Source organism: Gymnoscopelus microlampas (assembly GCF_963454915.1).
Source record: "Gymnoscopelus microlampas genome assembly, chromosome: 2".
Taxonomy (NCBI): Eukaryota; Metazoa; Chordata; class Actinopteri; order Myctophiformes; family Myctophidae; genus Gymnoscopelus; species Gymnoscopelus microlampas.
This window is the reverse complement of record NC_139939.1, coordinates 51,836,997-51,853,586: the sequence shown is the minus strand read 5'-3', so window position 1 is coordinate 51,853,586 and position 16,590 is coordinate 51,836,997. Positions and strand designations below refer to the sequence as shown.

Below are 16,590 nucleotides of genomic sequence, written 5' to 3'. Positions count from 1 at the left end.
GAAAAAGCTGCTCCTGTGGAGAGGTTATCATATATTTATTTACTCATACTGACCCTATGAACAATTTTATATAGGTTTGGTTTTGCCCACTCTTTCGGTAATGAAATCTTGTCTGGCTCACGGACTATAAGGCTTACGTTGATTTACTGATTGACGGAATAGTTCAAAATCCCATTTCAGCTGGCCTTACCTTTGGCCTTGTTGTCTTTGGCCTCCAGCTCCAAGGCGGTGCGCTGCTGGACGCAGGCGCGACACCGGACCAGCAGCTCGTGGAGGGTGGGGCCGAGGGCGGGGTCTAAAGCCTGCGGAGGATGCACCGAGAGCAGCAGCACCAACGCACGCAGGTCCTGAGGAAGAGGAGGTAGTTGGGGGACAAATAGGAAAAAAGGTGGAGGATGGAAAGAACAGAGAGATATGATGATCACGAAAATCTAAACACTTCCTCTGGAAAAGGCATCTAATTGTGTTTCACTGTTTTCACAAGTTTGTTATATGTAGTAAAGTTTAAGATTAAAGTTTATTGGATATGTGGAGGTTGTTTGGCAATAAAAAAGAACTTGAGTTGGCTTGAGATCATCTAAACTGTGACCTTGTTTAACACATGACACCCGTCAGCTTCTTCAGGTGAGGAATTCACAGTTTGGAAGAAATAATTAAAAAAACTTGAGAGATAGTGTTTAAACAAGGTTGTCTGTGTGTGTGTGTGTGTGTGGGTTGGGCCTGTCACAATTAATACATAATCATCTAATCGCAATTATTTAAGATAATAGAAATTCTTTTTGCATAATCGTCATAATCGTTTCCATGTTGAAATGAAATTTCATGCATGTTGAAATTTTGTCACACATTTTCAAATATAAAAAAAGCTGAAAAAGCAGATCTACAAGCTTACAACGCGTCACGTTGTAAGCTTGTAGATCTGCTATTTCTGTTTTTTTACATGCATGAAATTATGAAATATGTCAATAATTTCTTATGCATATTCTTATGCATATTTCAGTTATTTGTCACATCTGCCTTGTGCAATTTTTGATTACAAAGCCTAAAAGGCTCCATATGTTCCAATGTTCAATGCCAAACACTGATTAAATCAATTAAATCCTTAATCGCAATTATTTGAGTGACAATTAATCGTCAACTTAAATTTGTAATGGTGACAGTCCTAGTGTAGGTACGTACAGCATTGAGCAGGCTACTGGTTTTGCTGAGCTCCAGGCGGTGGGCTGCCAGCTCAGGCTGCAGACTGTGTTGTTCACTCAGCAGGTTGGTCACCAGCACGTTGACCAGGCTGCTGCAGCTGGGCCCCGACAGGACCTGACCCTGGACCTGGGTGGACAAAAACACACACATCAAATTATGCACATTTCATGGATACGTTCTCTTTCCAGCATCTCAATGCATCCCATTTGATGAATCAAATTGAACTATTCACAGTCTTCCACTCTTACACCCACTTGCACATACTGTACACTAGGGCTGCAGGGAAAAAAAACTATTAGAATACGAATCGCGATTCTCATGTTGGACGATTCAGAATCGATTAAAAAAAATCAAATAATAATAATATATTATTTTTTTCCCAGTATTTTTGTATAATGACATTTTTGAGAAGTGGCGAGTTCTGGGCTGAATCGGGGAAAAAAAATGACTTTTAATCTGAAAAAAACATTTTTTTAATCGAGAATCGTTTTGAATCGGGGAAAAAAAAATCGATTTCGAAATCTGAAAAAAATGTTTTTGAATCGATAATCGTGACACCAAGAATCGGAATCGAATCCTGAGATAGCAGACGATTCACAGCCCTACTGTACACCCTCATCTACTAATATTATTTTTTTCATTCATACTGGGTATCCTTTGTTGTATTCATGTTGCTTAATAATTTATGTTTGCTTTTAATTTTTCTGATTACTTTCCCATTTGTATTATAATTGTGTTGTTAAATGAGGTGAGATTAACTTACTTTATAAACCCCACAGGGTTTTCTAAATCTCACCTGCACAACCCAATATCATGCTGTTGTTTTTAAATGTGCAAATACAAAATCTGTGACAATTATTTTTGAAGATTCAGCGCCGGTTACAAGCTGTTCATGCTAAGATAGTTGAGCATGTTGTTATATTGCTATTTGAAGTTCTACTGTATGTCACCTTGTGCAGGAAGCAGGTGAGGAAGGAGTAGGCCATGTTGTTGTTGAGAAAGGTCCTTTCGTCCATCAGAATGCACTTGATGTACTCTCCAAACGCCGGGTCTTCACACAGCAGCTTCACACAGGTCTTGGCCAGAGCAGACTAAAAGAACAACAACGAGGATGTCAGCAAGCTCTCTATGAGGCTCGCTGTCTATCTATAAAAGGGTCTGTCCGTGTGTGTGTGTGTGTGTGTGTTTGCTAATCTCCCAAACCCTGTGGCAGATCAGCGCCAAATTGAATTTCAACACTGCCTGTAGGCTAAAGAAATACAAATATGTTTTATATCTTGAGTTCCACATGATCGCAATTTTAACCTGAATCCCATTGTTTCATTGGGAGGAACATGTGATGCCATGTTTTCATAGGCTGGTGGAGTTTGTCCAGTGCCTAGAGAGGATTCAGGTTAAAACATACTTTAAAAAAGGCAAATCTAAGTATGTCGTATTCTGTATTCAGTCAGTAATGGTATGCAATCAGAGCAAGAACACCAACACTGCTGGCCTGAAGAAGAATTTCAACTGTATTTTTCTTTAGAACACAAATATTGTCCTCACAGTACTTAAAAAAATCTGGGAAAGAGAGAAGAGAGAAAGAGAGAGCGACTTACCTGTGATTGACAGAGTTCAGTCCAAAGTTTGGGGAACAGGGCCAAGTGAAGAGGCAGTCCTTCATATGCTATCAAGACACCTGGAAAACAAAGTGCAATGATTTAACAACAGAGCTGGGAAGGGTACACAAATGCTTAGACTGACAGTGAACCACATGTGACTTGATTTATTTTTTGTCTCTTACGATGTCAGTCGTGTCAACTTTTTTACAATCGCACACCTTCGTTGTCAGCCCGTATTGTAGCCTAGTAAGTTTAACCCATGAAGACCTGAGGCCAATTATAAATTCTACTAAATTCTATAACAGTTTACTGGAAACCTTGTGTTGCTCAAACGTTTTCATGTCAAGGACCCTCAAAAATGATATGCATTTGGCCGCAGACCCCCCTATTTTTGAAAAATAGCGGATCTAAAGCTCATAGCGTGGCACTACTACACACACTATGAGCTTGTATATCTGCTATTTTTGAATAGCCAAATTATAAAATGGTTAAAGTGGTTACATAGATGCTTTCCCTGTCTTAACGGGTTTTTTCATGCTAGAAGTGAAATATGCAGCATCCAGTTAGCTGAACTGGCATTGACAGGGTGTCTTCAACAACATTTAGCATCAAGCAATCATTCTCTCTCATATTCAAACACACATACTTAGTTTGACCAGGGTCTCTGTGAACTTCTCACAGTTGATGGCAACTCGACACAGCAGGTGGATGAACTGGTGGTAAGACAGGAAGTAATCCAGCAGCATCCGGTCGTACACCTCATCTTTCCCCTGACATACACACATTATAATAAGATCAAGATACAGGATCATTATAAGATCATGCCGATGTCACGCTCCAAAAACAGCACAACGCTTGTGAGCTTGCAGATTGTCTACTTTTGGTGCGACACACGACACACAACAAAGAATAAATCATGCATAACATACACATCACTGGGAGGCAGGGAATGCAAGTTGTTCTATTCACTTTTGTTTGATCCCGGCTAATGTCTAATGTTCATTCGATGCTTGAATTTCCTTCTGGGGAACAATAAATGTTCCTTAATAAAACAATATTCAACATAAGAAAATAGCGCAAACAAATGTATAGAATAAAATCATTAAATATAATGTATTAAGAAAATAAACTGCCCTCTCCTGATAAAATATACTGTTTGTAACCAAATGATACATACATTCAATAAATCATGCAATATGCACAGAAGATCATATTTTTAGTAGTCGTCCAGTTCATTCTGGTCCGTTTCATGCTCTCAATTGCCATCTGCTGGTAAAACAAGATATCGCCAATGTGACATATCTTGTTCCACAGGGTGACTGTCCAATATGGGACTGCCTCTTTCTTTGGTGTTTCGCCTTGATTGCGTCTGTACGTTTTTGAACACCAACCTCAGCGGTGGGGTCTCTGTGCCAGCGGGAACACTCAGTAATGAATAAAGTAAAAACCACTCTGACCTTGCTGGTCTCCACCATGGAAGGCAGGAGACACATGTTGAGCTCCGGGCGGGGGGGTCGGATGTTGTTTTTGCCTCCCATCAGCTTGATGTTTTCTCTGCATGGCAGGTAGGGACCAAACGACACTGGGAAGAGCACATACACACACACGTAAGTATTACTATACTTATGAGGACATCAACATTTTAGAACAGCGATATTATGAATGCCATTACATTTTGTTTTTGTTGCCAATTCTAACCCAAAGCAGAAAATAGTCAATCTACAAGCTCACAACTCGACGTGTTGCAATCTTGTAGATTGACCAATTTCGGTGTATGACACATTCCCAAAACAGAGGCAAATTTTATACCATAAAATATATATATATATATTTAACCTCTTTCAACCTGGCATCCCTATTTTGGATCGATTACACACCCCATGGAGACTTGAATTCATGGAGATTGTTTTCTTTTGCCGCATTCCTAAGCCAATAATTTGATGACCAGCGGCGGCTTAGTACACTCAAAGTTGACACTTTGAGTCTTCTACTACCGGAGACGTTAGCATGTTTCCGCCGGTCATCGGTGAACTATCCGCTTAAGTTTCAAAAATATAATACAGGTGTGCCTTATAATTGTGACTTGCCCAGTGGTGTGCCCTGGGCACCAACAGTTTGTAAAGCACTGGGGCAGAGAGTAGAGGAGACTCACAGGGGATGTTAACAATTTGTAAAGCACTGGGTAGGAGACTCACTGGGGATGTTGCTGTGGTGGTAGGTGCAGTGGTTGTGTTGCAGGAAGGGCACCAGCGTGTGCAGGAAGTCATGAGGACTCAGCAGCACCAACTCCTTCAGAACATCTAGGAGGAGGAAAAACAATGAAGCTGTCCGTTTCAATATTTTCATTAGACACGTGACAGAGGCTGTCACGTGTCAATTGGCTTTCCGAAAAGAATAGACCTACTAAGCATTGTATCACGACATATTGTTAGCGTGTAGATCTGTTCTTTTTGGCAAGCAAGACGCTTGCGCAATGAGTATAATCAGATTTTTTGTTTAGCTGTGTGTGATCCTTCTACCTTATTACTGAAAATAATAATAAGGACCACACACTACAAGAAACCTGGTGAAGTTTGTGTATGTTACCTAAGCAGGCATTGCGGAGTTCAGGGGGGCTGTAGGAGTTGAGGAGGGTCAGCAGCTTGTGGGCAAAGTCGATTCTCTCCTGCCACTGTATGAGAGCCTGTTTCACATCTGGAGGACAGGAGACAACACAGGTTAACTAGGGGTGAAAAATAGCATAGCATTGGCTATTTTCGGCAAAGAGATTTGGTGCAGAGGGAAAAAGGAGGGGGGCCACGTACAGACCCATATGTGTTTTGTCAGTAACAATTGTCACATATCTGATCCCATGCAAGAGGCCAATGCGTGTCAATGAATCGCCCACGAGTCCTTTAGCGGGACATTGAACGTCAGATTAAGTTAATGTCAGCTAAAATGTCAAAGAACAGTGACCTTTGCGCTGCAGGTACGGCCGCGTGGCTTTGAGGACAGACAGGAAGATGGACAGCAGCTCCACCAGGTCCCCTGTGACGTGACAGGCTGTGGCCTCGTGGTACATCATGTGTAGTGTGTTGAAAGACTGGAGGGAGGGAGGGGGGGAGGACGGCCAGTTTGGGAGAGAGAAAAATACAGAGAGAGAGGAGATGGAGACATTCAATTTCAGTATAATACTTTGGTAGGTAAGTTTATTACTACTTTCTTCATGTTGTCCATATTTTCACATAGGACATCAGTTGATAAATGTATTGAGGTGAGGCAGTGTTGTACAATACCTCAGTCATGAGGATGAGACCTCTGTTGAAGACCACCAGAAGTCTGTCCTCATCATTCTCCAACAGGACACGGAAGGCACTACAGAGACAACACAACTGTTAGTGTGTGTGTGTGTGTGTGTGTGTGTGTGTGTGTGTGTGCAACTTAAAATAACAGTTAAGATCGTTATAACTCTCAATTATTAGAATAATAGACCCCTTAACAAACGACGTCACACTGATAAGAACCAGTATGCGCGCAACCAGTATGCACGCAATGAAACCCATTCTGTCAGGTCTCGCTAGGACGCGCCTCACTAGCCAACACATAAGAGGGGGTCAAACAACAGGTTGAGAATTGATTGCATGAAACAATCACCTGTGCATCCAGTCTCAATGTTGGTAAACAAATAATTGGTCTATAAAGATGATAGAAATAGTAGTGGAAATTAGGGGCGTGTGGGTGCATGTCCGGTACCTGATAAGTGTGGTCCAACAGGAGCGCCCGTCCAGACAGCGGAGGTAACAGCTGATGGTTGTCTTCTTGAACTGCTTCACATCCTCCAGTTCCTCCTCTCTCATGTCGGCCCTCTGGGCCACGAACAGCTGCATCAGGTTGAACAGCTCCTCCACCGCCTGAACACACACACGCATCTTTGAATATATTTTTTAAAGCAAACCCTTTTTACTCAAATCGTTGCTTCTGGGGGTCCCTGGAACGAAACATTTTGAATTACTTGACACATATCTTCTCTTCTTGGGGGGGGTCCCTGGCACAAAACCTTTTCAGATGGGCGTGCACGGGCCAAATGCATATCAGATTGGGGGGTCCTTGGCACGAAAAAATTGAGAACTACTGATTTACAAGGCATTTGTAGAATTGGCCTCAGGTCTTAACTCGTTCATTGCCGTTGTGGTGTTTTCAGTGTTTATCCATAATCCAACAGATGGCGCTGTTCACAAACCAGCGATGACCATCTTAGTCCAGAGGCAACGAGGCAGCAAAACCATGTGATCACAAAAAAAAACAGCACGTGATCGACGGGTCGATCGCTGTCAAGAAAAATATTCTATGATTTTTCAAAGGTGAGTGAAAACACATTGTCTAGTTGCACTGTGGCAACTAGACAAAGTTTTTTAATGGCACTGAATGAGTTAACGCAGGGGTTCCCAAAGTAGGGGTCGCGACCCCACTTGGGGTCGCGGGAGACTGACGTGGGGTCGCGAAATTATTTTGGGTCATTAAAAAAAAAAAAAAAAATTTTTTTTTTTTTTTTTACTTTTTATTCAACAGAATGGATGAAATACCATCTAAAATGATCACAAATGGTACATTTTACCATTTTAACACATTACAAATGCGCACCGAACGTGAAAGTTTATGTGCATAAATGACCTCCAGGTTTAGGTGGGGTCGCGAGTCAATTGCCGCCTTATTTTTGGGTCGCGGGCTGAAAAGTTTGGGAACCCATGAGTTAACGGGTAAAAAAGAAAAAAAAGAAACAGAAAAAACTGCCATAAAGTGCCAGCTTTAACGTGGTGGAACTCACCCCGGGGTACTGGCTGGCGTGCGGCGTCAGGTTCTTGAAGGCCCACTGGATGTTCTGGTGCTGGGCCAGCTGGCGGGTGAAGGCGGGCGACTGCTCGCAGCACATGCGCAGGATGCCGTAGTAGGCGGGCAGCATGCCGCGGTTGAACAGCACCACCTCCTGGTCGTCGTGGTCGGCCAGGATGTAGTTGAAGGCGATGTTCTTGGTGACCACGGGGTTCTGCACCACCAGACGCACGTTCTCCGGACACTCCACGCACACGTTGTACCAGAAGGACAGCAGCGCCTGCTTGTTGTGGTTGGTGGCGATGGCCGGCTCCGACAGCTTGGGCTGTGTGTGTGTGTGTGTGTGTGTGTGTGTGTGTGTGTGTGTGGGGGGGGGAACAGAGAGAGAAAATGTTTACATTTGAAAACTTGTGAAACGGGACATTCTGCATAAGGAGTGCTTTCTTTCTACTTTTGGTACTTTAAAAAGGGATAGTTCACCCAAAACATTCCTTTTTTTCTATCGATTACTCACCCCATAGAGACTTGAATTCATGGATATTGTTTTGTTTTTGTCGCATTCCTAAGCCAATCATTTGATGACCAGCCAACTGGATGACCGGCAGCGGTTCCGGTCATCAAATTATTGGCTTAGGAATGCGACAAAAACTAAAAAGTATCCATGAATTCAAGTCTCCATGGGGTGACTAATCGAGAAAAAATGACAAAAGTACATTTTGATACCAACTTTTTACTCAACTTTTTGAATTGAATATTGAATTCTGGACTTTTACTTGCAATGGAGTATTTCTACATTGCAGTATTGATACTTTTACTTAAGTAAAACATTTGAGTACTTTTTCCACCACTGCTTCTTACCCTGTGGTTTTAAACACGGTGTTGTAAACTTTATTTTTTTCCTGATCTGTAAATGTTCAGCTGTGCACTGCTGTGATTGTTTGACCATACGTGCTGGACTGGTGCATTTTACTGTGTATTCTTTGCTATTGTGTTTTGTTGTATGACTTGATGACAGAGACCCCTTGGGGTGATTTTATAAATGGATAAAAACCAAACTGAAACTAACTGACAGATAATTAGAAACATTTATCGGAACTTCAGAGAGGCCAGCCAGTGATGAAAAAGTGTCGAGAGGTGTCAAGAAGTGGCGACTACGTACAGGTCTGTTTGTAGACAGGCTGGCTTTTCAAGCCATCCTGTAAAAAAAAAGAGAGACTAGATCCTCACCTGGAAGAGGTTCCAGAGGTCCATGAAGTATCCAGAGAACATGAGCTTCTCCGTCTTGGAGATGAGACAGTAGGTCATGAAGCTGAAGTACTGCACCAGCTTGGTGGTGCCGTGCACGCTGGCGTCCACGTAGAGCTTGGCGCGCGCCAGCAGGCCCAGCAGCAGGTTGTACACCTGGTGGAGGACCACCGTGGTGTCCGGGGACAGCGGCAGCTCCCGCGTGGGGATGTGGAGCGAGCGCGTGGAGCGGAACATCTGGCGGAAGGAGTTGCTGGGGATGAGGGAGACCAGGAGGTACGCCGCCGCTGGAGAGAGGAGGGAGGAGAGAGACAAGGGGATTCAACGCACGCACCACCACACACTGTGATGGTTAGCTGTAGCCCTGACCTTGATTATTCGAATAGTCGACTAATCGATCGAGGGAGTCTGATTCGACTGCCGCTCTCTTAGTCGATATACAAGCTCATAGCGCGCTGAGCTTGTAGATCTACTATTTTTGAAAAATCGTGAAAATGTGTGCAAATCTTTGAATATACAGACTTTTAAAGCAAACATTTGTAACTCAAATCTTTGCTTTTGGTGGGGTCGGTCCCTTGAACAAAATATTTTCAGATGGGGGTCCGCGGCCAAATACAAACACAATTTTGGGTGCCCTTGACATGAAAAAGATTGAGCACCACTGATATTATAGCGACATGTATTTATTTTTTTTAAACGTAGGATTTAGAATTTCTTACATGTGCGGACGCGGGGGTAATTGTGTGCCAGCAGGAAGCGTTCCACCCAGTTCTCCATGTTCTGCAGCACCCAGCTGTGTGCCAGCTTGTTCCTGGGCGTCTGCACCGCCAGCCAGTCCAGACACTGGGATGGGTTGTACTCAATCACCTGGTATGAAGAAGAAAAACAACATCGTTTGCTGTCGGCCAGAAACCTCTTATCTCCCATATTCTAACTTTTTGTGTTTTTTTCCCCTGTAAATTAACGCCCTACCTGATCATACTACAGCGTCATACAAAAGGCATTTTCTTTTGCCGTTTTAAATCCTGAAAAGTTTCATTTTTGGACATATGAGGTTTCCAACTGACTGAGACTAAATAAACATATACCGGTACATTTGCATTCATGACCATTAACTCATTCACTGAAAAAGCGACTTTTTTCCAAAGGCCCAGACTGGACTTTTACGACTTTTCCCGGTGTTTCCACTAGATGGCGCTCTTCGCTAACACATGAGTGACCATTTCATCCCCAGACGCACACAGAACCAGGAGATCACGTGATCCCAAGGTTTACTGCTTCATTCAAGTGTTTTACTATGTATTTTTGGCGAGTCATGCCATTTTCAACGGCCTATAAATGGTAAATAAATGGTAAATGGTGCATTTATATAGCGCTTTTCATTCACCCATTCACACACACATTCATACACCAATGGCGGAGGAAACCATGGAAGGCACCAACCTGCTCATCAGGAGCAATTAGGGGTTCAGCGTCTCGCTCAAGGACACTTCGACACTAACTCTGGGGGAGCCCCAGAGTACCATCTACTCCCGATTGTGAACCAGGCCACTTCAGGCCATTCAGTCTCTGAACATAGAATAGTAAGCCTACAATACATACATGTTTTGTGGCAAAAAAAAGAAAAGAAAAAAAAAGGTCTATTTGCAAATTTACTGACCTTCGCATCGTGACCTTGATGCAAAATAAATGCTTAATGTGTTAAGTGCCATACCTCCCAGATCCTCTGCAGGATGTAGGAGGCGAAGGAAGGCATGCCTGGAGGTCCACCGGCAAACTCCATCAGCATGGTCAGCAGCTTGAAGAACGGATTGGCAGCCTGGCGGCAAAACAACACAACACACAACGATGAAGAACAAGTAGATCATAAAGCAGGTCATTAATTGTCAGTACAGTACTTGAGTAAATGTACTTAGTTACTTTACACCACTGGTGTTTGATCACTAAAAGGCTCACTGGTTTCCTGAAGCTTGTTTTTATAACCATGGCTTACCTCAGGAGTGAGCTTTGCAATTGAAGTGAAGAGCATGGACACAATCTGGAATGGAAAGAAGTACATGAGTTAACCGCAAATATCACCATCCAAGCCAAGCGTCCCAATTCTGGGCAGGTCATAACAGGTGTAAACATTCTGCAAAATTAGCTAATCTACAAGCTCACTACACAGCTTCTAGATCGACTCATATTCGACGAAGAGATTTGATGTACAGAGACAAAAAGGAGAGGACCAAGGAGAGGACCAAGTACAGGTCCCCCCCACCACGGGGGGATGTGTGTGTGTGTGTGTGTGTGTGTGTGTGTGTGTGTGTGTGTGTGTGTGTGTGTGCGCGCGCACACACACACACACACACACAGTTAAAAATATGTAATTTTTTACAAGAAATTGCCTTTGATGTCGTTGATAGTAACACAAGTGTGTGTGAGTGTGAGTGTGAGCGTGTGTGTGCGTGTGCGTGCGTGTGTGTGCGTGCGTGTGTGTGCGCGCTTGTAACACCATCCACGTGGAGGCAAAACTCAAGAATAGTAAAACAAGACAAATGTGACTCATGGGGGCATTTTTCAGGCCCTCTTGAGGGTAATGGTCATTTTAATGGCTACGGCAATTTCTTTGAGCTATGGTTACAATTAGCACAAGCTTCAGTTTGGGGATAGGATTAGGCCTTTGAGTTGAAAATAAAATAAAACAAATTACGATAAATTGCTTTTGATGTCGTGGATAGTAAGACGTGTGTGTGTGTGTGTGTGTGTGTGTGTGTGTGTGTGTGTGTGTGTGTGTAGACACAGTAAACCTACATGCTCGGCCAGGCGGTTGTTGTAGCGGCAGAGGCTGAAGATGAGGTTGCAGGTCTGTCTGATGTTGATGCCGTCCCTGATGTGTTGGAAGAGGAAGGGGAAGCCTTTACCTCCGGTCAGAGCCGCCATGTCACTCTGAGACAGAGTCAAATGTCTGGGGAAGACGGTGAGAGAAAAGAGTGGAGGTTGGGTGACCCGGACAAACAGATGATGGGAGAGAAAGACGAGAAGACTGTATGGTGTAGCTATATTTCTTCATAGGAGCAAAGGTAAAAGACAATTCACAAAGTTTAAAACTTAGAGAAGATAAGCTATTTTCACTATTTCACCAGAGCCTTCTATTGGAGAGTTGCGTCAATGAGGGGGCAGAAACAGCACCAGTCACATGGTTCTAAGTAAACTAAGTAAACTAAGTAATCAAAATAGTGACAAAAGCTCATAGACTCCAGTGCATTCCGTAAACTTCCGGTTCAGGGCTTTGTCGCTATTTGGCTCCTCGGCTCCTTCATTGGCCCGATGAAGGGAACGAAATTAATTTGTAGAATCGGCCTCAGGTCTTACTGGGTTAAATAAGTAAATCATATTTCTATCCGGTTGCCAGAGACATATTTTTCTTAACAGGTGTAAATGTAACAGTAGGTTATCCATGCAGATTGCAGAGACTTGTACCTCTCTGAGCGGGACTGCTCCACCAGCAGGGCGATGAGGGCGATCATCTTCTCCAGAGCAGCGGGACGATACTTCTCCTCTGCAAGGGACAGGATGTCCTCTTCCTCGTCCTCCTCCTCTCCTTCCTCCTCAGATAGAACCTCCACCTGCGGCTGAAGGGGAGGAGGACACGCTTACGGTCACATGGAATAAAAACTGTGACAATTCAACCCATATACTTGTGTCGTTGTTATTTGTTAGAAATCTTTCACTAGATTTTAGGGCCGGGTTCACACCCTGGGTGTGACGTGACAAAAACGCATCTGAATAATTTCTTTCTGGCAGAGCAGCTGTAGATGAGACCGTACAGCGAGTTGCTCATATAATCACAATGTCCTCATTCCGCCTGGACACCAGTGTTGAGATCTTTCAGAGAGGATGGGTTTGCCCTCACTCAATAAATAAACAATCTAATGGAATCTAATGATATTCCTGAAATTCCATGACTGGTGGGAACGCACAGGCTTAAGGTCAATACATGCTCCTTCCGACGTTGGACAAAACTGCCTTTTCCGACGGGCTTTCCGAACTAGTTCGGCGGGCCAGGACATCTGGGGGTGAAGGAGTTCTGAGAGAAAGTTCTGAGGCCGGCCATCAGAGGGAGCATGTAATAAGAGACCAAGGCATAACAACTTCCAGCATATTTTGTGTGCAAAGCCATATTTATGCTTGCGTGTTTTTCAAAAATGTCATACATTAGGCTTGGAACTTACATTTTCTGGACCCTTTGTTCCCATGTAGAAGTGCACCATGATTGAGATGGCTTGTAGAGACAGTAGGAACTGACTCTGTGGAACATTAAAAAAAACACATTTAGACATAAAGTGAGTTAAAGTCTAATATGTTTATAATAATTTATCACCAATGGTGTCTTTGTAGAAACATCTACACATTGAATTGAATCATGGCATAGTTAATGAACCTTTTAACCTCTGAGAATGTGAACTTTCAACTCCAAATTAAGACTAGTAAGAAAGACTTAATTTTCACGCAATACCAAAGTACATCATATCTTCATCATATGATGTATTTATTTGTCCATTTTAACATTTTTTAATTTTGTCGCACTTGAGGAGCACCAACCCACCTCCTCTTCCCCCATCTTGGCGAACTCGTAAAGGAAGGCAAAGTACTCGGTGAGGTGTTTGCTGTGGGGCTTGACTCCATGCTCCATGATGGACAGCAGAGTTTTGACAAAGCGTGTCACACAGGAGCGGCTGCCAATGTCCTCCACCGGTCCGTCCATGTCATCAGAGCTGGAAAAACACAGGGACAGGAAGGAGAGAGAGAGAGTGACTAGGAAGAATAGTCAGGACCGGAAAAATTTAAATACCGTAACCCTGTAGGCCTTTTTGAGGAAAAGTCGACATATAGAAAGTTCAATGTGTTCCAAATAATAATTCACTGTATTCCGGTGGAATAAGGGTCTCCGTTTCTTTATAATTCCTCTCATAATTCGGTTTGAACTGTCAGTATGTGTCCTAACAAAGAGGATAAATTGAAGTGTCTGCTGAGGTGACTAAATCCCAGTAATATTTGATTATTTCACCCTTTCTCCCTTGTGACCCCGAAGCAGTGGTGGTAAAAGTACTCACATGTTTTACTTAAGGAAAAGTACCAATACTGCAATGTAGAAATACTCAGTTAACAAGTAAAAGTCTAGAATTCAAAATTGACTTGAGTAAAAGTACAAATGTATTGGCATCAAAATATATGTGGTTGGTGGGGTGGGTGGGAGAGGGTGAGCAAGGTATCAGTTTATGAGTACTTTGTTAGGTCGTATCTCGCGTCATCGCTGCATATGAAGCAGGACGCCCAGTCAACCTGAATAACATCATGACACATGAACTGTTTGTTGTTCCTCTGTCTTTGGCAGAAGTTAACGGGCAGCTTTGTTCAGGTTCAAAGGCAATTTTATGTCCTGTTTGCACCAAGCCAACAAGACTATAGCTGTAGGTGGCTTCGTTGTTGGAGCATGAAACTTTCTCAAGTGTCCAAAATGCTAGGCCACTGGGTGAGACATGGTCCCTCTGACTGTATCACTGTCTGCCAACTATTATCACAGACATGACAACGTTCAGTCATGCTGCACACCTCTAGTGGCATGGTCATTATGTCAGTTAACATTTAACCACTTCAGCTAGCAGATCTACAAGCTCACAATGCATCGCGATGTGATGCTTTTGTTGTTGTTTTTAGCGGCGCTAGCCGCTCTATACCTTTAGGTATAGAGCGGTAGCCCTCTATACCTGGCTTTTGCGTCAACGTTCTGATTGGTCAGACACGTCAACAAAGTGATTGGTCAAGCTTCACGTGACACGTGGCTATAAACACATTATAAACACTTATTGATGACAAAATGTATCAAAGGCGCCGCTACCTTCACACAGGTGTGATTTTTTCTATGTGAGTCAATAATGCATTAACAAAAATGACTCGCTCTTCAGTGGTTAAAATAAGTACTAAGATGTACCACAGGTCTGGTGCATAAAATGTACAGGATTACAAAATGTCATAGTTTCCACTGAAGTAGAAATAGGTAACTAAGCTTAACTTCTATATAAGAATGTATTCTATATAAGCAACACGTCCATCCTTACCCGTCCTCCATGCCGGGCTGCAGGTAGAGGTGAGCATGTACAGGTCTGAGTCTCTGGATGACGTGGATACATAGCCTCTGGAACATCTGCAGGAATACGAGCACAGGGACAGTGGTGTAAAAGATCTGTACTCTTTCTTTATACAGATGTGCCACTTCAAAACTTCACACGTTACTGTTCTTTCCCTGAAAGTGCCCTGAAAATGCATTTTTTCCTCCCTGTTTTGCCCTTAAAAAAGCACTGTTTTGCCCCTGAAAAGAAGTTGTCACTACACACCCCCGTTTTTCCCTTCAACAGACATCCATATACATGAGAACAAAAGAATGTGTGTTGAAGAAGGTGTCAGACTCATTATGAGGCGAAAGGTGATTTGAAGAGGTCCTTGACCAGTTACTCAAATTAATTAGCATCATAAAAGCAGTGATCATCAAAATAATTCAGCATTTTAAATGCCCTTCTTTGTCCCTCTTATTGCCCTGGGAATCCCCTGAAAATGTACTGTCTTGGCGATGGCAGGACATTTGAAGTTTTGAAATGGCACATCTGTATATGTACATTTCTATCATTATATTTTAAAAAAAATGAATAAACCACACACATTACATATTCTGCTATTATTATTAGAAAAGGAAGACACTCCCAGCTCCGTCATTAACATCCATACAGAAAACCAGAAAAAGCATAGGACTAATAGTAACATTACAGTGAAAATATGTAAAGTAAAACTGAAACGCACATTTCAGGAAATGAAACTCAAAATTACAATTGGTCAGTTGTTTGGTTCCATCATTACATTTGTCTCATTTTAAATACCATACACATACAACAGTCTTTGAGAATGACTTGCCTGTCTTTTTTTTTTTTACATTTGTTTATTGGATTTTGACAGAAGCATTTCTTGCATACATATCAACAACATTGCGTTGCCTCATATATAGCCCAATCAAGAAGAAAGTTACATAACAACATGTTTTTCCCCCCCAAATGAAAACACAAAGGACTAGGTGACTTGCCTGTCTGACGATCTGATTTGGACACTTGATCAGAATCTGCATGGGCCACCAATTGTCATCTGCCATACGATCTAAAAACCACTGGAAAAGGCAAAATATCCAAGGATGATGTTTAACAGGACAGTAGTTAATTGTGGACCACCAAACTACTGGACATTTGAAGCATTAAGAACACATTTATTACAAGGATGAACACAGTTACGGATGTTTTTTCTAAGCTGTTGCCTAACCTCGCAAGCCGCTTGGCTGTTATTGAACTGTTTGGTGAGGAGTTCAATCCACTGCAGCATAGTGGGCTGTGGACAAAACAACAACTCATTAGTAGGTCCATGTAATGAATAAAAGCAGTTCTGAAAAAATAAAAAAATAAAACCTATAGCAAATGAAAAACGGTTTGTTCATTACCTTCTCCTTGGAGTGAATGAAAGTCTCAAGGACAAACGATGTGCTGAGCTGTGATCGGAATGAAGACAATAAAAGCAGTGTTATTTTTTTTCCCTCTCAGATTGACGTTTCCTGATGTAAAGTGTGCACAGACAAAATCTGTAAAGCTGCAAAACTCCACATACAACACCCTATATATATATATATTAATTTGGGGGTCCTTGACATGAACGTTTT

General features: G+C 42.6%; 1 protein-coding gene across 4 annotated transcripts in view; it reads right to left on the bottom strand.

The window, feature by feature from the left end:
* Positions 1-16,590, bottom strand: part of usp34 (ubiquitin specific peptidase 34) — an 84,709-nt gene that overhangs the window by 3,242 nt on the left and 64,877 nt on the right. For all 4 annotated transcript variants that reach the window (XM_084072764.1, XM_084072766.1, XM_084072765.1 and 1 more), the window contains exons 55-78: positions 16,375-16,422; positions 16,200-16,265; positions 15,970-16,050; positions 14,957-15,042; positions 13,444-13,612; positions 13,070-13,144; positions 12,318-12,469; positions 11,649-11,802; positions 10,849-10,893; positions 10,570-10,674; positions 9,575-9,722; positions 8,838-9,142; positions 7,606-7,935; positions 6,534-6,691; positions 6,077-6,155; positions 5,757-5,883; positions 5,388-5,495; positions 4,997-5,101; positions 4,259-4,383; positions 3,448-3,571; positions 2,799-2,878; positions 2,151-2,291; positions 1,180-1,326; positions 191-347 (exon numbers count right to left, since the gene is read on the bottom strand). In XM_084072764.1, the coding sequence (XP_083928890.1) occupies positions 191-347; positions 1,180-1,326; positions 2,151-2,291; positions 2,799-2,878; positions 3,448-3,571; positions 4,259-4,383; positions 4,997-5,101; positions 5,388-5,495; positions 5,757-5,883; positions 6,077-6,155; positions 6,534-6,691; positions 7,606-7,935; positions 8,838-9,142; positions 9,575-9,722; positions 10,570-10,674; positions 10,849-10,893; positions 11,649-11,802; positions 12,318-12,469; positions 13,070-13,144; positions 13,444-13,612; positions 14,957-15,042; positions 15,970-16,050; positions 16,200-16,265; positions 16,375-16,422 (3,115 nt within the window). The remainder of the gene's footprint in view (positions 1-190; positions 348-1,179; positions 1,327-2,150; positions 2,292-2,798; positions 2,879-3,447; positions 3,572-4,258; positions 4,384-4,996; positions 5,102-5,387; positions 5,496-5,756; positions 5,884-6,076; positions 6,156-6,533; positions 6,692-7,605; positions 7,936-8,837; positions 9,143-9,574; positions 9,723-10,569; positions 10,675-10,848; positions 10,894-11,648; positions 11,803-12,317; positions 12,470-13,069; positions 13,145-13,443; positions 13,613-14,956; positions 15,043-15,969; positions 16,051-16,199; positions 16,266-16,374; positions 16,423-16,590) is intronic.